Source organism: Acyrthosiphon pisum, chromosome A1 (assembly GCF_005508785.2).
Source record: "Acyrthosiphon pisum isolate AL4f chromosome A1, pea_aphid_22Mar2018_4r6ur, whole genome shotgun sequence".
Classification (NCBI taxonomy): Eukaryota; Metazoa; Arthropoda; class Insecta; order Hemiptera; family Aphididae; genus Acyrthosiphon; species Acyrthosiphon pisum.
Window position 1 is genome coordinate 103,940,392 of NC_042494.1, and position 22,592 is coordinate 103,962,983.

At 28.6% G+C, this 22,592-nt stretch overlaps 2 protein-coding genes across 2 annotated transcripts in view; both read right to left on the reverse strand.

The window, feature by feature from the left end:
• Window positions 1-22,592, reverse strand: part of LOC100159738 (glutamate receptor 1) — a 205,493-nt gene that overhangs the window by 142,214 nt on the left and 40,687 nt on the right. The gene's annotated exons all lie outside the window — the stretch shown is intronic.
• LOC100163674 (ribosome-recycling factor, mitochondrial) lies at window positions 19,021-22,417 on the reverse strand. The gene is made up of 4 exons (XM_001942881.5): window positions 22,258-22,417; window positions 21,791-22,001; window positions 21,573-21,729; window positions 19,021-19,329 (listed from the first exon to the last, which is right to left on the reverse strand). Exons 1-4 carry the CDS (start codon window positions 22,334-22,336, stop codon window positions 19,246-19,248), a joined length of 531 nt encoding a protein of 176 aa, XP_001942916.2. The 5' UTR covers window positions 22,337-22,417; the 3' UTR covers window positions 19,021-19,245.

Sequence of the window (22,592 nt, forward strand, 5' to 3'; positions counted from 1 at the left end):
TTATCAAAATGAGTTTTTAAGGTTTTACGTTTTTTTTAGACCAAAGGTTGAACAAATATATTTTAATTAATATAAACATTTAGCGTATAAAAAAGTTTTGAGGAAAATCTAATTTTTACTATTTTTAATCAAGTGGCACTTTAGTTTTTAAAGTTTTTTTGATGACTTTCATTTAATGTTTGACAAATACATTTTAATTTGTATAAACACAAATGTTAAACGAGAAAAGTAATAGCAGCTAGATCAAAATTTTGCTGAGTTATCCATGCCGTTTATCTAAACTTTAAAATTAATTATACACTATTTTTTAATATTTGATATTTATATAATATTAAATTACAATATTTATTATTTTTTTTATTTATTTAAATATTCTGATTCCAATAATGCAATTAAACATATGAATTTTCGTAAAAATAATTTAAAAAATAACTTAAGATATTAAAACACTATGATAAAAATAGTGAACATTTATAACTTTTATTTTATAAATACTTCAAAGTTTACACGTATTTTATTTTTCTAAAAAAAAAAATTTAATTTGAAAAATGTATGAATAGTACCTATATAAAATGGATCATAGACTACATTGGCTACTATATTATATCATAATAATATGGTTATAATAAAATAGGTATTTATATGTTAACAATTAATCAATTGTAATAAATAAATGATTCTAATATTATCCTATTAATGTTGTTACCGCTCGAAAACAGTAGTTATACAATTTATATGTAATACTATATTATAATAATATATTTATAAAAAAATACAGAGAAAACAGTTTTTTTTTTTTACTAATGCGTTCGTGTTTTTACGTATTATTATTTTAAGTACACTATGGTTAGAGATTTTATGTGGATGTCTACGTATAACGTTGTTTCGGGCTTATCGTGTATTTTAATCGGATGACATATCTTAAAAGTAGGTTCCGTTACGTTGAAATTATCATACCCTACAGCTTATATTATGGTGCACATATTATATTTTATGATATTATAATATAAAGTACGACGAAATATTATTTTCCAGAGAGTCATTTTGTTTTCTGATCCGTGCAGCGTAATGTATTAAATGTATATAATAATATGAAGGCGATAGTCTTACGCGAATAGTTGGGAATTATTTTAGAGTAGCGTGCTCTGTGCATCACAGTATATTATTTATATATATTGTGTGCACGATGTACAGTGTAAAGTAAAACCATGCGATCTCTTCTACGCATAAAATATATATATATACCTATATTATATATTACATTTATTTTATATAAAGTCGGAGCAGATTAATCTGGTTATGATAGGTCGGCGGTCCCCCGCTCGTGCCTTTTCCAGCCGCTTATCAAAAGTAGGTATTTAAGCAATAATCGAGTTCAACAGAAACTGAAGCGTTCGTACACTGAATTGTGTACTTAAGAGAAACCGTGTTTATACAAAATTGAACTTTTGTAGTTTTGTATGATTAAATTCCACTTCCACCATCACGTCTTCCCCCCGTCACTCATCATCCGTCTAATAACGAGTCAGTCACTACTGCTTAATATGTGTATATATTATTATAGTATAATAAATATATGTATAACTATAATATATACATATATATGAACAGCTTAAGTAGTAACTTATATTATATATATATATACGTTTTCCTTGCAACGTAAGTTCTTATTTCGCATTGTAGTAAACCGTATGGTATATACATATAAAATACAGCTGGTATCAAAATATCTGGTACCTAAATATCATACCGGATTAGCGGGTCAATTACGCGTATTTATTTAACTGCAAACTCTCCGGAGAAAATATAGGCATAACAATAAAAACTGACTACCTACTCATTATTTTTGTTCTATCGCAATAAAGAGGCGTTTAAGCCCCCATTTTATAGCCGCTTAGATTCATAAAAATAATAATATTAAAAATGATAGGCAATAATATTTTATTTTTATCAGGAATATAATAACCTAAGGTATTTATTCGTTATCGAGTTCGGATGGAATTTGGATATTGTTTTAATAAATAAACACAAATAACTTAAGACAACTAGTACATAACATAACTTACTAATGCATCAATACAAATTATAATGTATAGGTATTCACTTTTCTGAGCACTTAAATATACTTCCCAAAAAGTTATGCTATTATAATACAATATAACATAATTGTTCCTTACCAGAAACTAAACGCATTAATCATATTTTGTAGGCTAAACAATAAAAAGTTTCTATAATTATGTTTTGTATCGAGTAAATATAATATCAAAGTATTAAACACACACAGGTGTATATAGGTAGTATATTTTATTAAAAGTAAGAAGGTACTCTTTTTCTCAATTAATTTGTGTTTCATTTGCTTAAAAAAAATTCTGATAAAATTATATTCGAAATTCTATAAAATATTAATTAATTTTTGGAACACAAAATCCAATTGACTAAATTGGTGTCTTAGAAAGACATTATTAAAAGAAATCCCCTTTCACGCGTTTATTATGATAGAAAAATGTATTTAATTTATTATTTTATATGTTTATTGTATTTTAATATTATGTAAATACAATAATTGGGCATGTCTATGGTTATGCAATTAGTAATTGACATTAGGTAAATCATTTAAAAGTGAAAAAATGTTTTCTTTCGTTCAGTGACATAACAGGTATATAATGTGAAAGAATAGTTGTATAAAATATGCGTTTTGTTTATCACCTGTAACTTTTATATTATGACAATGCAATTATCACAACAACCGGGCGGGAGTATAATAAATAGTTACTATTATACATTTATACATCATCGCTTGGTATGTATTTATGCGTATTAAGAACTATAGAGAAAATTCCGGCTTTCTGGTGTCGTAGATGGGTAGTAAAAAAAAAATTGCGACTTACTCGACCCCACGGATATCTGTGCCTGACCTTACACTTATAGACTTAGAATAATTATCCAATTCAATACCTCAGAAACACCATGGAAACTGACTTTTTTATATAAATAATATATTTTTTTTTTTTTTTTATTAATAAATACACAATCTGTACTCAAACGGTATAATAAGCTAGTGACAAGGAAAATGAAAGTTTGGTATGAAGAAGCCACCCACTGATGACACTTTCATCTTTTAGTATTTTTATTTATTTTTTTTTATTTTTTTATTTATTTATTTTTTAATTTTAATTTTTAATATTTGTTTTGGATCAAGGGTTTAGTAGGTCTCTGCACGATTTTCGCTTAAGGCGACGAGAAGGGTTACCAGGGATGGTTAATGTAGCTAGATTTTTTTATAAGTGCGTTTGGATGAGAGTTAAGGCGTAGGTGGAATCGTTTATAATAATTTTTTGCCCCTTCTTGAATTTATTTAATGTGTAGGTATTTTTGCAGGGTGTGATTTGATACATATGGTGGAGAATTGGTAATTTTTCTTAGTGTTTTGTTTTGGAACCGTGAATAAATAATATAAACAAATGATCAGTCTTATGATCATGCACGATTTTGTTATTTAGTATGTTGTATGTTTATAACAAATATATATTAGTATAATGGGTCATGGTGTGGCCACCATGACTAATGTGTGCTGCGGTCGAACATCGTCCGGCGTTGTTGGCCCCGGATGGGTGACCACCCGCGCGAATTCATGGCGCGAATCCTTGGCCACATAAAACACGTGTTTCAACCATACCAACCGTAGTAAGCCCCCCGACACAACCAATGTCCCATGTTGCCAAGTGTCACAAAAAATAAATATATATATATATTATATGTATATATTTTAGTATAATTTATCATCGAAATATAATTTCTGTAGTCTTAATAAATTGAGAACCACCAAAATGTCGTGAAGAGACAAATAGCCGTTGGATGAAAAAGTTGGAATACATATAAATCTGTTATATACAGTCAACACTTTTATTTTGTGTAATAAAACTGCCTAAGATGACTTTCACCATATTCCAATATATTATATCGTACATTGAACGTGACTGAGCTTCAATTTTAGCTAGTGCTTTAGAGATGTGATTTTTTAAAGGCATGGTTGTTTTCGTGTAAGCAGACATAGCAGAACGAGAACACTAATGAAAATATGTAAGCAGCCATGGTTTTCACTAAATATTGATCAGTTTTGGATAAACCAAGCTTGGCTTCGACTTTTTTTTAAATGCATCGATTTATTATTAGTTCCAAAATAATAAATAATAAGTATATTATTAAACACGCACCTGGAAAAAAATGTCATATACAATTATTGTATTGAAAACACTAATAATGTCATACTATATTTACATAGATAACTAATTATACTTAGTACTAAAATTAGAGTTTTTTATTCTATATAAAAGTTTTTTATTCTTATAAACATTCTGAAAATTAATAAACAGTAATATTAGTGATGCAAGAATTATCCGAGTAAAAATCGTTGTTTATTTTAAATTCATAAAGCATAAAACACTGTCTATGTTCATCTATTTTAACTTTGACTTCGTGAATATTAAACGGAACCCGAATAAAAACAAATTTCATCAAATTTCTAGTGCGCGTGTTGTTAAAATGACGGTTTATTACATTAAAAACAAAATAAAATGTTCAATTATTATTCAATCGTATGGGAATAATATTATTTACCATAACATCTGCACTTATCGATTTGAACGTCGAATAAACGAGACGCAATAGAATAATAAAATGTTATCGTACAGACTATGACGACCTACGTAATAAATAATGATGATTTTTTTTTAATTATACACACATGATTCCGGGCGTATATATGCAGAATATGATAATAATAAAAAAAATGGTTGCTCGGATTGTGTAGAGGTCGGTGGTGGAAGCGTACACGCTCGGCTTGAATTGTAGGCAGGGATTGACCGAGTGGCGAGGGGGGGGGGGGTTGATTCCGAGTGCTGTAATCTCGCTGTTAGGCTGTTTATAACTTACTGGAAGCACAGATGCAGTGGTGGTGACGTTTAACACGTTGTCCTCTGCTCCAGGAGGCACTGTGAATAATTTAACAGCTCTCAGATTAAAATATTATTATTATTATTATTGTGACAATCCAGTTCATCGCGAAGGCAACGATCGGCGTCTTCCGCTCCAGTCGAGCCTGGGATGCCGTAGTCGTACTATAATGTAGTAGTATAAATGTTTAGTGAATAGGTAAATATATTATTATAAAATGTATAATATAGTTGTCTGCTCGTGGACGGAAAAAAAATATTATTTCTCCAGCTATATTTGGAAGGGGAAGGGGTGCTTCAACGATCTACAACTTTCCGTTGACGCGCACTTGCAGCATGATATTATAATGGTATGCATGGCTATGATGACAGTGTACGTCATAAAAAAATAATTTGCTACCTCGAGAAATTCCCACGAGGTTTCTTTAATATTATGCTATATTATTATGTTGTCCACCATCGTCTTGGGAACGCCAAACGGCCGCGTTGTACCATCGCCGTTAGATGAAACGCACAGGTATAAAATATTTATATTGCACACCAGTCTGTGTATATGTAGCACTTGTGAAAAGAAATTCTGTCAAAGGCTGGCCAAATCACTCGAAAATGTTCCCCCCAAAAATAAATAATGATCCAAATTGCGTATTCCGATCGATGTCATGCAATGGCGGCACCCGTTTATCGTTATAATTATTGTCCAATACAGTTGAACTATTTTAGAGAACGACATGTAGACCGTGGTCATATAATAATTTCATATTTTTATTATTAGTTGTTAACGCCAGATGAATAATATAAAATGTATATTACACATTTATCTAAAATCTAGATGCGCAAGTGGTTCAATTTTTCAAGGAACCATTTACCATTCAATTTCAACTTGATTTTTTAATTCTGTTTCTATGACAACAACATAAGACGTCCTCTAAAAACATCAATATAATTGTTATAAATATTATCTATTTAATTTTTACTCCTTACGTATCCACGTATATCACAAGGGAAATTTACCAATGTATGTATAAATCGATGTTATGAGTAATTTTTACATTGGTATATTTTATTTAAATTGAATTTTCTAGTACTGTATCACATAAATAACATATAATATTCGCTCTTCAGTTTCGTTAAGGGTAAAATTTCGGATAACACCAATTATATTTATAAATCTAACTCTTTCTAGTTTTTAAAAAATTAAAAACAAATAAAATAGGTATATGATATTACTTATTTACACGAATAGAACTCGAATGAAATAATAATAGTTATCAAAAATGTATTTAAACAATATCATTAGTTTCGTTCTCCAAGGTTTACATTTTTCGAATAAAAATAATGACGTTGACGCAATTAACCCAAGTTAATTTTGAACACGGTAATATTTTCCTTAATATATTCCTATAACCCCATATATTAAACGATACCAAACTCATAGTAAACTAATATCCTTTGATGCACGAACCTGGTATTTTTATGTATAACGATATATAAATATCTGTTTATAATATTGTATACACAAAGGTTTAATTAGGGTTATAAACTTATAACTTATTTTTCGTAAATATTTAAACCCAAAACAATTACCTATGTATTATGATACTCCTTGGAATTTATTGAATATGTGTATTCCAAAACATAATATGAAATCTTTTCATGTATACTTTTTGAAATATTTGTTTTGTTATAAGATACTTAAAAAAAAAAATATTCTAGCTTGGTTACCCAAAACGGTTCGAGGTTATGTTAAAAACGGGTGCTTTCTTTCATTTATTCACCTTTTGTTTGCCAGTTTTCACAAAAACTACTCGGATTTTCGAGAACAACTACCTCTTTACAACTACAATCTGTGTTCACCACTTCACCTGTATGTCCAATCTATATAGAAGCACTGAATGAAACTTTTAGAGTCTTTTTATGTACTAAAAAATGTTATCCGTCGGAAAAAAACACATCATTGTAAAACCGATATAGTTCTCTTTAGAGTTCTCTAACATCGCTCAAAATGGAAAAGTATGGACCACATAAAAATAACAACATATCTCTAGGACTTATAAATAGGCATCTAGTGATATTATATCATATTATTATTTTAAATTTATAAACAACAATATCTGATAATTTTAATCTAAAATAACTCATAAAATAAATTACAAGATCACAACCTAAGCTTTTAACGTCAGTAGTAAAAAAAACGTGATTTTAATTTATTGGAACAAAAAATTAATTTTTTATGTAAAACAATATAAAACAACATTGTGGTAAAATGTCAAGTCTTCCAAACAACTACAAGATATAAGTATTAAAAAAATCTAAAATATTAAAATCGTAAAACCAATTACTTTCATTATAATTAAAATGTTAAGCTTTTATAAAGAAAAAAAAGGTCGATCAAGATTTTTGAGTTTTTAGATATAAATATATAATACGATTACAGTTCGATTTATTTTGTGAATTGTAACACTAAGTACTAACTTATGATCATTACTCAAAATAACATTGAATAAAAGAGCATAGGTAAAAAATATATATTAGGTAAATATCTAAGTATAGCTTTACTTAAATCTGTTTTATACACATTTTTTATTTCTTAAAAAAATGACTAAATCTCAAAGTAGTAAGTATTTTTAATACAATGTTAATTGGTGTAATAAGATAAAAATCCCAGTTTTATTTCATTATTATTTGAATTATTTATTTTAGATGAAGAGAATACACTTTGTGTTTTGATGTCTACCAATCGTCAATTAAACAGGTACATACAATTACGTTGTTTAATTATAGAATTGAACTGCGTTATGAAGGCGTATATTTTATATAATATATATTATGTATATAAAACGGAAAATACTTTTTCACGTTGTCGTATTTTATACTCTCTCAAATAGAAGAGGATTGACCTCAAATAGACGACAGGAGATTACGCTACTCCGCTTCTTCTTAAGGTGGTAGCGAAAAGTGCCGAAAAAAACTATTTATATATATATATATATATATATATACTAGGAAAAGTTTGAATGTATGTGGATTTGTCATTCTGCCATACGTTCAGATGAACAATTGTAATGTGGAAAAATCTGTTGTAATTTTTTACCAAGTTTTTTCTTTCACTGCCATTTTTATGCCATTGAAATTCTAATTTTTATACGGTCACGTGGTATCCTGTATTATTTTTTGTTGCCAGCGTAATTCAAAACTTTTGTTTTATATAAAGTGGAAATTTGAGTTCATAAGTCACACAACTTAAAGATGACCCCCGCCGAGTGTCAGTTGAATGTACTAAACGTATTCACAGCTAAAGTTTTCATCGAGTTTGTGAATTTAAATATATCCGGTCTTTAAAACACTGTAAGTTACGACCACAATATCCCTGTGTACATTCTATAAACTTAATATTAGTATGCAAATGACAATACCTATGTAATGACACTATGCATCGTATATATTTTATGTATTGTTGTGGTATAATAATATTGCATTCTATAATAACAATGGATAAATACATTTGATGAACAATCAGTAAGTAATAATAAAGTAGTAATATGTAATAAATGCACCCTAAAATGTTGATTCACGCACGGAACTCAATAATATTATATCGTCGACTATAATATAATATACTAACTATACAAGGTATGCAATGTAAAAAAGAAAAAAACTTAAAGGTGAGATTTTAATTTTGCGCATCGTAATTATATGACACGAATAATATTATTTAGTGTTGTGCAGTTAAAGATTGTTGAGACATTTCGAGTACTAAATACACGTATACATATAATAATAGTTTAAAATATTTTCTTTTTCCGAAAATCAAAATTAAAAACGTGTACACGAAGTTATAATATAGAACACATCGGAGCTTTATTTCGACGGGCGCAGACTATTTAAACAAAACTAATCACGGTGGTCTATATTATGCATGCATACCAAAATTAGCGATTAATATTAAAATCATTTGTTAATAGGCACTTGCAAAATTATACTTCAATTTACTCATAGAATTTATAATGCACAACACCACTTTTATGTATATTGTTGTGGTATTGCATTCTAATAACAATGGATAAATACATTTGATGAACAATCAGTAAGTAAGTAATAATAAAGTAGCAATAGTATGTAATAAATGCACTCTAAAATAAGCGTCGCACAGAACTCAATAATATTATATCTTAGACTATAATATATACTAACTATACAAGGTATGCAATGTAACAAGAAAAAAAAACCTTAAAGGTGAGATTTTAATTTTGCAATTCGTAATTAAATATGTCACGAATAATTATTTATTATTGTTAAAGGTTTTTGAGACATTTCGAGCACTAAATACACGGCGTATGTATGAAAATAGTTTAAAATATTTGATTTTTTTTCTGAAAATAAAAATCGAAAACATGTACACAAAATTAATATAGAACACATAAACATACGGAGCTTTATTTCGACGGTCGCCAACTATTTAAACAAAACTAATAACGGTGGTCTATATGCATACTTAAATAGTGATTAATATTAATATAATTTGTTAATAGGCACGTGCAATATTATAATACGATTTAATCAGAGAATTTATAATGCACAACACCACTTTTGGTTGTATGTAAACATTACATAATATTGTGTAACGTTTGCGTGTATTTATCGTCTAATTATGTTCTTTTAATTGCATATTGTGACCGCATGTAGGCGTGTTTGTATAGACGCAAACCAAATATCGCAAAATATAACCTAAACACACGAGATAAAAATTTAATTAATGCAAACAGTATGAATATTATAATATAATACTAAAGCGTGTTTATAAGTGAGAAACAGGCTTGTCGGGGTATAAAAAGTATAAAAATCCGACCAAACGATATTCGAACATTGTAATATTTTCATTATAAGAAACGAAGCCAAATAAAAATGTCGTCTTAAACATGGATACCTATTTACAATGTGCGCATTTTAAAACTGATGGCTCCGCATATTTTGTTTGTTGCGTACTTAAAGGTCATGCGATTATTTTATCCTGCGTGAATCCCAATAGAAATTATATTTTGTCGTCGTCGTGACCAGGGCCCGTAATAACGAAAATAAGACGAGTTAAGTTATCACTGCAAAGGCGGTAGCCCCTTGGGGTATTTCCAACTGGGGCTCTGGTTTCAAAGCCAACAAAACCGCATTAGTCTTGTCTTTTGGACAAACAACAACCGTTTCCAGTTACCAAACGGATCAGCGTCATTCAATCGTCCCTTTCTGCTGGAAGTGTGTATCCGTGTAAAATATCAAAGGTCTCGTGTTCTTCGCCTGGCGCTTGTATAACGATCTACCACCACCCCCCATACCTCTATTCGAGCTAACCAAACCAAATATATTATTATTATTAATTGGACCAAGTACCCGTTTAACGAGCCATGATGGGATGGGACGTTAACGCCTCTAGCAGCTCAGTCCTTCATTAACGTCCGTCGCAAAAATATGAATCATTAATATGCGCTGCGAAACACCTTCTATTTATTAAAATTAAAATAAAGCGACTACGGTGGCAGTCATTACGATTCATTTTTCTTCAGAGCTTTTCTTTTGAGTTTTGGTTTTTTTTTTTGCCTTTTACTCACTTGAATCGTTTACTGTTTCAGTAAGCGATTCAAAAAGCGTCGTGAAACAAAATCCTTCGCGTACAGTTCCACAGTAATGATGAGTGCCATAATAATATCATCTTTGTTTTCACGTCATATATACGCATCACCGTCTATCAAAAATGTTTTATTTTATTTATAATCCTAAAATTTATTGTGGTCGACAAACGGTGTTTTTTTATGGATGAGTTGAGAATGTTCATTTTTTTTATATTAATAAAAATGCGCTTATACGCGGTCAACATAATTTTAATTCACAAATATACTAGATTAAAATATATAAATAATTCTGAACATTAATGTGATGTTAATTAATTAACATTAATCAGTGAACAATATATAACTTATCCGATCCACTGATGCGTGCGTGCAATCGATTGGAAATATCAAATAATATCCGTATACTTTTTTTTTATAGCGCCTACCTATAATAAGATGACGTGAATTTGCTGCAAACGAACACTCACCACATGTCACTTATAGTTTCTCACCGATCGTCGCAATTCGGGCGGGTCGTTATCGTTTCCGACGATTTTCAGGCATTTATATTATAATATTTTAATTCACGTACTTAGGCACACGTCGTCCCTTACCGTTTTAATTGAACCGAAACGCAATGGGGAAACGAGACGTGTGTGGAAATAAAGTTGAAAACCGCTATATACCGTTGTTGTTCGGTTTGGAGTGTAGAAAAAACAAGGTTTGCCGGCGTGTGATGAGAAACCGTAATTTTGTTTGTGCGTAGTAGAACTTCACCGTACAGCAGTGGTGGGTGGTCTCAGACCGCGGAAAACTTAATTCGGTTTAATTCACAAACGGCAATCTACTTAGATTACAATCTCTCTCGATTACTTGTCAACAGCTGCTGGCTCGCGAACACCCTCGAAGAGCAACGTCGGCTGCTAAGGCGTACATATTGTGTGCAGTCGTAAGTTAAGAATGTTGTGCTACCGACTCGAAATAAACTATATTATATTGTTTCTCATATAAATGGTTCTGCTTTAATAATAATAATAAACTATATGAACACGCGATCGTATGTGCATTTTTATTTGAACATAACGTCAAACAATTTTATGAATTGTACATGTGTGATGTGTTTGACTAGTGAAACGAACCTTCGTTTGTAAAATTGTCTAATAAAAACTGTAAAGCGTAATAATGAGTTATTAAAAATAAAAATATTTTTATTGACATTACAACATATAATTTTAAATAATTCATTTTTATTTTTGTTGTAATTTAAAAGTATTTGAGTACTTCTAAAAAGTAATAGGATATTATTACTTAAAAACATTGGACAAAAGAGTATTAGATAATTGTCATATGTACCTATAGTCAATTTATTTAACACATAAAAAATATTTACTATGGATACGGAAATAAGTATTTAAAAACATTTAAAAAGTTTTTTGACAACACATACTATTTTGGTTGTGTATTTAAAAAAATATTAAGACGTTCAAAAAGTATTAGTATATATTTTGTATTATTAAATGTTTATTATTACTTATAAAAAAATTAAAACATTTAAATATGGGCACCTTTAAAACTAAGAAAATAAAAACCACTACTTTATAAGCTGTATAATAATTTTATAATATTGTCATTTTTTTTTCATTTTTTTTATAATTGTAATCACTTCTTGACTGAGGAGCTGAGGTAGAAAAATATCTTAATTTGCATTTTCATTAGGTTGGTAAGTCAGTGACCTCATTTCAACATCTATCTCATCAACATTACAATTTTCAATAATTTTTAAGCAGGTGACATGGAAAATACATTATTGTGATTTTTTTTCGAAAATAAATACATTAAAACCATTCCGATTTAGAATATTATTCACCGTTTCATATTACATTAATATTATATAATTAACCACATAATTATTACAACGTGCCTTATTTGGGGTTAATGCCTTGATTGCTTTTTATTCTGGCACATACCCATGCATTATTACATAATCATAAATCATACCACACCCAAATAACGACAAACGTAAAATTGCGATATTACAACATTGTTTTATCAGAGGTATTCGCGTACTTAAATAAATTCATATATTTTATTCGTGCGATAACTGTGACGATGACCGATATAATATTTTATTATTACAGTGGTTGTATGATATAATATTATGTTAAATATAAATATATTATTTTGTAAACGAGTGAGGGCTATAACATGTGTTTGTGTATGCCATTGGAAACAGTGGACTATTCCTCGGCGAGGGTGATGAGCCATATAATATCTGACCGGTGTTTGCTAGTTTGCACCCAAAATATACATCCCTATTTTAAATAAAAAGGTTAATATAATATACTAGTTGCCTCCCATATAGAATTAAGTTATGGTTCATAAACTTCGTTAAAAAAATACCACGTAAATAGATGATTATTTATGCATATAGGGACATAATATTACACTGTGTTAAAATTATAAAAATTAATTTAACAGTAATGTACCTATATTTAATATAGGTAATATAACATAATAATGATAAAATACATTAGCCTTATAGCTGTAATAAACACCTGTGGTTTTATTGTAAATCTAAGATGAACTTCATACGTATATTATTGATAACTGCAGTCAACACTGTTAAACGATTATTTTAGATATTTAGAATTATGTAGTACCTACATAAAAAATTATAACAAATCAGTCTTAGACATATAATATTATGTACATTTATACGAATATGAAATAATATACGAGTACAACTATTAAAAATAATAGTATAATTTATTAGTCAATAAAATACATTTATAGTAACATAAACAAAATTATATATATATCGCACTATAATTATTATTGTATGTATTTTATATTTATTTATGTATATAAAATGTTTGATTTACTTAGGAATCACTTAAATATTTATTATGTTGCTATTAGGAGGAAACTAGTACTAGACATTTTTCGTTTACTATAACATTTAGGGTACATCGAGAGGCAACTCGTATATAGTCGGGACGCAATTCGTATACAATTTATAAACCTTATTGTCTTTAGGAGGAAACTATAAAAAATTATAGGAAACCATATAAATCTATGCTCCCTATCTTTGGCGATCTTCGTACGGAACACCAGTTGATACCACTATTTTGGTAGTCGGCACCACCGGTAGGATGATGAGTCATTACATATTATGCCTGCAGTAGCTCACCTTAGCACTATTCGGAATCCAATCCACCGTCGTGTATATAATTCTATCCCAGTAACTGTGGTTAATGTTATAATATAGGTAAGCTCCTTACTTATTCATCTCGGTGTTGCATCCAAGGTCTGAAAATTATTGTAATAGTAACAATGGTATCGTACTATCGTCACACCATTATTTAATGAAAATGGGAACGGTAAGATAACATAGCCGTCGATTATAATATATTACAAAAAAAATATGATATAGTGATAATATACTACCTATATATATATATATATATTATTATATTAACCTATTATTATATTTCAGATCCGATGACAGAATATCATAGACGCACATTGGGTGTGAATTTAGGGTGTGCTGGAATAGTTTATGTTACAGAGGTCCGTGGGGGCTCTTTCCCCCACACCCCCCTTAATCCTAATACTATAAATAACTGCATTACATTAATTTTACATTTTTGATTAGAATGGGGTACCTAACTTTGATTTTGCGGGGTAACTTTGATACCCATATATTTTTATTCACCAGAGTATCATGATAATTAAATTTTTTTTTTCATAAAATGGGGTTACTTTGATATCACATTAAGAAATATAGGTATTGAAATTGCCCGTTGTGTTATTTTGATAGCATATTAAAAAATATTGATATCTCAAAAGATAATTTCAGAATTTTAAAAATTAAAACGTTAAAATATTGAACTAGTTGTAACTAATATTGAATTTTGAGAGTTTTATCGTTAACACTACAGAAGTTATCCATATAATAAAAAATGAAATTGTCATAAAACAGTAAAAAATTATCAAAGTTACCCCATTTTACTGTACTACTTTTATTTTTAAACTATGAGAACTTTTTTCGTAGGTATTTGTGATATCGAAAAATTAAAAACAATGTTGCACAGTCTATGTTCTCTTCTTCCTAGTAGGAACATTTGGACATTTGGTTGCATAACATGAACTATAAGTTTAGCCATAGTGGTTCTTATCCACGCAAAACCATTTTTACTATGTTTTACATTTGTAAAACGGAGACCACACATGCGTGTGTAGCATCCTCTAAATAATATTTGTCATTCCGAATTTATTCAATTCAGCGTAGCCCGCAGATTAAATAAATATATTAGTAAAAATCAAGTAATAACCAAAGTTATAAATGGAAGATTTCGTACCCAACCGTAATCCCTAAGATAGTATAATTTTCTATAATAATATCATTGCTGCATATTGACAAAAGCTGAAACACTGAAATGTGCATTCACACAATACTGTTTTAATCGTGAATTCGTGAAAAGTTATCATTAATTGGCATGGAAAAAAAAATTCCGAACCAATAAACCACAATAATTTAAAAATGATTGGTGAATACTGAAATGAATTGGGGGTGCTAAGCAACCCCCTATGTGCGCCTATGTCCTTCATCAACTTTAAGGTTCTTTATATGTGACTTAAAGTGAACACATTCATTGGGAAAAGAACTTCCTAAATCATCTACATTCTACACATATATCTTGAAGACATTTTGCCTGTTCTCTGATTTCTACGCTGTTCAATTTTTCCAATTGAAAGAAAAACGAGTACTTTTCAAATAACTGATTTATTACAATTATTTCAGTAAATATTTATTACTTACAATTTTGTATGTGTAAACGATTTAAGTAAATTACATATTATTTTCAAATTGCTTCATATTTTGTTAGGTACCTAGCGGCTAACATTACTTTAGAACAAATTACAAAATTATTTATTTTATATTATTATAATTTTTAACAAATATATAGGTACAAAAACTGCCGCCCCTATAAATTTTCCGCCGGGGGCAATTGCCCCCTTTGCCCCCCCCCCCCCCTAAATGCGCCACTGATTCACGTCGAAATGTAACTGACACAAAATGTATGGATGTTTCAGTTTATATCGATAAACCTACCACCGTTATCCAAAGTAATAATTTTAAAACCTACACTATACCCAATACTTAATAGGGTTTTACGTATATTTTTGTGTATATATATTATATATATATCCTATCTACGACAGTAATTTGGTACGGGTTCGATAAGACGCTAGGCCTGTAATTGTTGTTACCTAGTATAATAATAATACTATATACTATATTACTTATTATAACTTATAACTTAGTCGTTTTTTTCCGTGTTGTTTTTTACCGATTACCTACTATTTTTACCTTAATTGAGATTGCAAGAAATTTTTTTTTTATAAATTATCTTTAAAAACTAATTATATACACATTTGAACGTGAAAACATCTTTTGATAATATCATTTCAATAAGAATATGTTTTTGTTATCATTCTTAACCTTTTTGTATGGTCAACACATTTTAGATGCACTGGTTTATTAAATAACGAGGTGAATTTATTGGCTTTATTACCCAGTGACCGACGACCCGCGACCGTAGTTCCCCCAGTCTCCGCTATGCGCAACCCGTATATGCTACCTACGTAAAATAAAATTTAAATTTTGTGAACTATAATATGAACTAATTATTTGAGTATAAAATAATAAGAGCCAAGATTTCCCTAAGTTGTACGGTTATGGATACCGATACCGGTAAATTATAATATTATAAAATACAGGACGATTACCTATAGGTAGTATCTATGTCTGGAGCAGTGAAAGAGTTAAACTAGGTGGTAGTATTGTTACTTGTTGGCATGTCACCCCGTAGGGTTGAATAATTATAAATATTAAAAAACACTGAAGAAACTATTTCAATGTGGAAGTAATGTAGGTATTTAATATTATCACTGCCCAATATTTTAGTACCGTCAATATGATATTATGTGCATCATAAATTACAATTAAATAAATACGACACAAAAACCGGTCTGAGTAAAATCATATATTATTTCTGCAATAATTAAAAACGTACATAGATACTGTTGTTTAAGTATAATCGGAGTGTCTATTCAGCAGATAGAATTTTATGAAATAAGGAACTAATTTATTTTATTATGTTTTCTTCGAATCTGCATATCACCTACCTACTCGCTACAATTAAGTGTAGGGGAATTTGTACGTATCATTGCCTCTGGGTATTTTTTTTTTTCGTAGAACATTGGTTCTGCAATGACCTATAATTTTTGCACGTGGAAACTATAGAATTGCCGGGAAATCGCTGAAGGTGAAAATAAAAGACTTATTTGAATCGCACTCCGTATAACCTATACACAATATTTATTTGGTATTACCCAATAGGTCATTGCATTTCACCGATTGCGGTCAGACATGACGGTTTCGTTGGAAACGCAAACATTACCGAGGTCTAATGTAAATCAGTATATACCTACATATTATACAAACAGGTAACAGCTCATACGATTTTTTTAAAGCTATTATATTATTATTGTTTAATATGACTAATATAAATTAATAAATTATAAATAACATAGGTACCTATATTTTAAATATTTGTTTAGCTACATACATTTATTAGATACCTATTTCTTAAAATATCAAATTGTCGTACCTATATACGCAGGTATTTTATTGTTGTACCAACCAGTTATCATAGTTTTAATAACTTATTAGGTAGCTATACATAGGTGAATTCTACATAATATTAGTTATAACTTAAATTTGGAATATTCATATTATATTAATTTATTTGGTATATTATATAATAATTAATTGCTGATTTTGTAAATACATTACGGTAGCCAGTAGATAGGTACCTATTAAATAATAGCTTCTTGAAATATAATGTAACGGAAACATCGTTTACGATTAGTTAACGTAAAGTGCAGTATTGAATGATTATAGACTATTATAGACATTAGTACATATATATTAAACTTATAGGTACCTACTACCTATTTAATTTAGTTAAGGGGATTGAAAGCGGTGATTTTCTGTTTTTGTCTAACACATGTGGAATATGGCCAATATAAGAATTTAGACGTGTTTTCATTCTAACGTACCGATTGATCTAGTGAAGCAATAAGAATTCTAAGAACAGTTTTGAATTTGTTGTAAAGTCTACTTGAGATCGATTTTCCCAGATTTTTAATTTTTTGATTTTATTTTCTCCAAAAATTTAAATATTCTATTTCATTTTTAGTACGATTTTTTTTAAGATTTAGGGGAAAAAATCAAAAAATGTAGGAAAGTCGATCTCACTTGAGATATATATCTACTTAGTAGACATGACAAATTAAAATCTGTTTTTAGAATTCTTATCGCTTCGTTAGATCAATCGGCGGTACGTTGGAAAGAAAACACATCTAAATTCCTATGTTCCACGTGTGTTAGACAAGATAGAAAATCACCGTTTCCAATCCAATTTATATTAAAGGGATTGTGGCACTTAGATTCCAGGCGCTCAAGTACATACTTATTCTGAAGTCTGAATTTTTTGAAAAGATAAGGTAGGTACCTAATGAAATATCAATTAATGGGATGTAGTTACTTATACCTAATTAAAATGTGAAATTACTTACAATTTTATAAGCTTGAAAATTGAAAAAGTCTGGACGTTTACGCATAATACTTCATAGCACTTTCGTACACTAAATTCTTCAACGGCACATTACACTTAAATGACATTGCTGTGGCTACGAGCACAAGTTGAGGTTCAATGACGATAGGTAGGTAGGTACTATCTTGACTGCAGCACATGCCCGCCCCCCAATATCCATTTGAACAACTAAAACCTTCAAGGTCTACTGACGTATTAAATACCTACACCAGCGTATTAAATGGATTAAAATATAATAATATAGTAAAACAATGTCAATTGATTAGGTACTGTTTACTCATCGAGAATTTAAGACATCCTTCAAATTAATCAGATATTTTTTAAAATAAATACGAAACAATTAGTGCTCATAATAATTGTCATGTATGTGCAAAAAAAGTTAAAACCAAACTAATATTCAAGAAATTAAAAAAAATCTTTTTTTAAAACATTTGATGAATTAATTAGGTAATTTATATATAATAATATATTGATAGTAATTTTTGATAAATTATTATACATACCTACTTAATTTTAAGTACTTACCTACAATTATTACTTGTATTGTGTTGTACAAATATTTGTAGATCAATATTAAATGTATTAATTTACTTATTCAGTAATATAAGTAGTCGGTTTTTAAATAAAAAGTATAAGAAAAGTAATCCAAAAACAAAGAGTAGAAAACAAGGATGGAGATAAAAAAGGTTTGTGTATAACAACAAGTATCCTGTTGTCAGGGGTCGTCAACAGACAACAACAAGTAGGTATCAGGTATGTAGTAATAAAACATATACAAATATAATATATTATACATATTACATATACAATATACATCCATGCATATAATTTTTAATGAATAAAAATGTACAATACTGATGATTCATACATTGAAACTGGTTTCTACTGTAGATTATAGAATAACAGGTAAGTAAAAATCTAACTAAACAAAAGAGATTAATCATTTTTGGGTTGTACCTTGGTAGATGAAACTACTGTGATAAATTAACATATTGAGTAAATTTACAAACACTATGAATCACCTTTAAGTTCACTTTGTTTTTCTTCCATTATTCGTTGTGCCTCCAGTACATATTTATCAGCCAATGCAGTAATCTATATATTAAATAAAAATAAATAATGATGGTATAATAAATAAGTATGTGAAAGATTTAAGACTGTATTTTTATACAAAACCTTTTTAATTTAAACAATGTTTAAATATTTGAATTGAAAATATTATAACAAATATAGTTGATTGAATAATGTATTCCAAGATTATCTTAAATTTAAGAGCTTATGAATACTCTATTAGTTTGATACATTAATTATTTACCAAACATTTGCGCAAGTTATGAACATCCAACGAACACCATAATAAGAAATTTTTTTTTTTAAATGTCTAATTTTAGTTTAGTATTAATAATACTTTATAGTGCTAATTCATTATTTAGAGAAAATTTTGTTCACATATACAGAACCGTACTCAGCGTTGGGGGCGTAGGACAAATTTAATGTTCCAGACCCTAGAACAATAGTTTTTTTTTTGTAGGCTCGGGCCCTTTAAAAATAAGTTTAGGGCTGGGTACATGACCCTAGAAAACCGGTCTGAGTATGGTCCTGCATAAATATTAAAAGTAGCATGCTACTAGATATTTCCGTCTGCAAGGAAAATTGAGGCATCATAAATATGTTTTTGGGTATAGTGCTGTGGATTTAGTGTCAGCGCACTGTTTGTTTTCTCTTTCTGGCCCATGCTCAACATAAATAAAACGCATTAACATTTTTTTTTAAATGTTTTTGAGTAATATTAGAGTAAAATCATCTATTACAATATCGATAGAGTATAATTTTTTTGAAGGTATGAAATATCGATTTGTCTAAATTATGTCTCAAAAACAATTTAAAGAACATTTAAATTTACAATTTTTTCTTATTAATTTTGAAAGTAGAAAACAAAGTCAAATAATAATAAAATATAAAACAGATATGGCATACCCTCAAATTTATTATCCTCTCTCATTTTTATAAGGTGATTTTACTCTAAGATGACTTAAAAATCATAAAAAAACTATTTTAGGCAAGTGTTTTATCAATGTCATGCGTGAATCTGAGAGAAAACAAATATTGTGCTGATATACACTTTGCTCTATTATTTTTAAAATTAGACCGAATTAACCCATGATTAAGTTTATTATGTAGGGCATCTCGGAAGTATTTATTTATATAACTTTTTTTTAGTAAGTTATGATAATTTTAAAATGTACAAGCAATTTACAGTTTCAATAAGCTATAAACTTGCTTCTTAATAAATATATCAATAAAAGCCTTTGAGATTCCATGGATAATAATCTTATCTTTAAATTGTTTAACAGGTCAATTCACTCTAATTTTAGAATTTAGTATTTACAGAATAAAATCTATTATTGTGAATGAAAAATGTGCGTTGTTGTAAGTTTGTAAGACGGAAACCACACATATGGGTATTGTGTCTTCTTAATGACTTCTTTAAAAATTATTAGAGTTTCCAGATTAATATCTATCTAATTTAACTATAATAATGATTCAACTAACTTATCCCATACTTTTTTTGACATAAAATATTTTTATATAATTTGGTTTAAAAGATTGGAATATAATATTATTATTCAATAGTAATTTATTTAAAAAAATACTAAATAGACAGACAATAGTATACTTTTGTGTTAGTGTAATTCTATGTTATATATAACTATATTACTATAAATGTAATAAAATTTGCATTTTTTTCAATTATTTTTATGCATTTGATACATAACAGAATGTCATCATTAATAATCTTTATACCTGATAAATTAAAAAATTGAATTTTAAACACAACAAATAAAATGTAATTTTTGTTGTGCAGATGGGATAAATTATTACAGTAATAAATAATAATTTGATGCTCGTTTACCAACATAAAAATATTTATCTACAACCTGCACAAAAATTAATTTAGCTAATATGATACAGATAAATTATAGTATTGTCTACAAAAAATAGATACTACTTATAACTTTCTTATATTTTTTATTCTATACTCTAATTTATACCTGACAGAAAGCTCAACTCTCAAAACTACTTATTAAAGTAGTTTATAAATTATTTTACTTTATTTTTAATTTCTGTCTTCTTTTATCCACAATAAATGGAATTTGAAAAAGATTAAGACTTAAGGAAATATTTAGTGTTTCCTGTTATTTAAAACTCATTACATCTTAAACATAAAAACTTTGAGTTGATTAAGGAGTTGTGCTTGATTTTATATAATGATGTAAGGAAATAAGTAGGTTGATGAATAGGGCTTAATTAATATAGTATATAATTTTCTCAAGTACCTGATCTTGTAAAGTGTGAACCAAATCTGTCGCTAATGCATCATTGTCTTTTAATACTTTGATATTTTTGTTTTGTAATTCTTTAATAGAATCTTTAGTTTTGATAAAAAGTGCTTTTGCACCTTTGCTTAAGTTTTCCCTATGTTCTTTTGTAACTCTAAAATATGAAAATATAAAAAAATTACTTATTTCCAAAATGTTTTACTTTAATACTTTACTTAGGTATTGGTATAAATATAGAAGTTTTATCTTGTTGGGGGTTTAAATTCATACCAGAAGCTTTTAATGATTCCAAAACAGCTGGAATTGCTTGTGGAAAAGATGTCATGTTCAAAATTATTGTTTTAGGATTTTTTCTCACAATCTGTGCTAAGTCTTGTATAACATATTCATCACCTTCAAATGTAACAGGTAGTGAATCCAATGCTCCTAAAATGTGAGTTTTAACATATAATCGTTGTTAAGTATAATGTAGCTGCTACATTGTTTCTATTGATTAATCTTTAATAGCGCATCTACATTTCACATTCCATTTAATAAGAACTCAGTTGCATTGACATGAATAATATTTCACAGGTCAATCAAATTTGGCTGTCTCACAAATAAAGCAAGTTTGTACCGCAACTGTTAATAAGGATAACAAATAATAATATATTATACAAAATTGAATAATTTTTTTTTGTACCTGTAGAAGATCTTAAGGACAGATTTTTAATATAGTTATTTTTTAATGCAGCCACAGCCTTTTCCATTTCGGTTTTCATGGTGTAGTATTTAAAGTGCTCAGCCAAAAAGTTCTCATCAATGGATACTTTTTTCTGCCCTTAAAAATGAACGTAAAATAAATACTCAAACATTAAAAAATAATAACTAGGTACTTATGCAATGAGTATTTACCATAGGTGAAACTACGGGTCAGGCTAGTTGGGCCCATGGTATTAGCTAATACTGACTGGCTAACTTACTGATTTAATAGAATTTAAAATTAAAATTAAGAGGATGTAATACTGGTATTTGTTG

What these genes read in the sequence shown, in the direction of transcription:
- LOC100163674 (XM_001942881.5), bottom strand. Translation starts at nt 22,336, where the DNA reads ATGAAAACCGAAATGGAAAAGGCTGTGGCTGCATTAAAAAATAACTAT. An exon ending in ATATTTATACCAATACCTAA is followed by an intron (nt 21,730 to 21,790) that starts GTAAAGTATTAA and finishes TTCATATTTTAG; the next exon opens with AGTTACAAAAGAACATAGGG. An exon ending in TTCACACTTTACAAGATCAG is followed by an intron (nt 19,330 to 21,572) that starts GTACTTGAGAAA and finishes TTTAATATATAG; the next exon opens with ATTACTGCATTGGCTGATAA.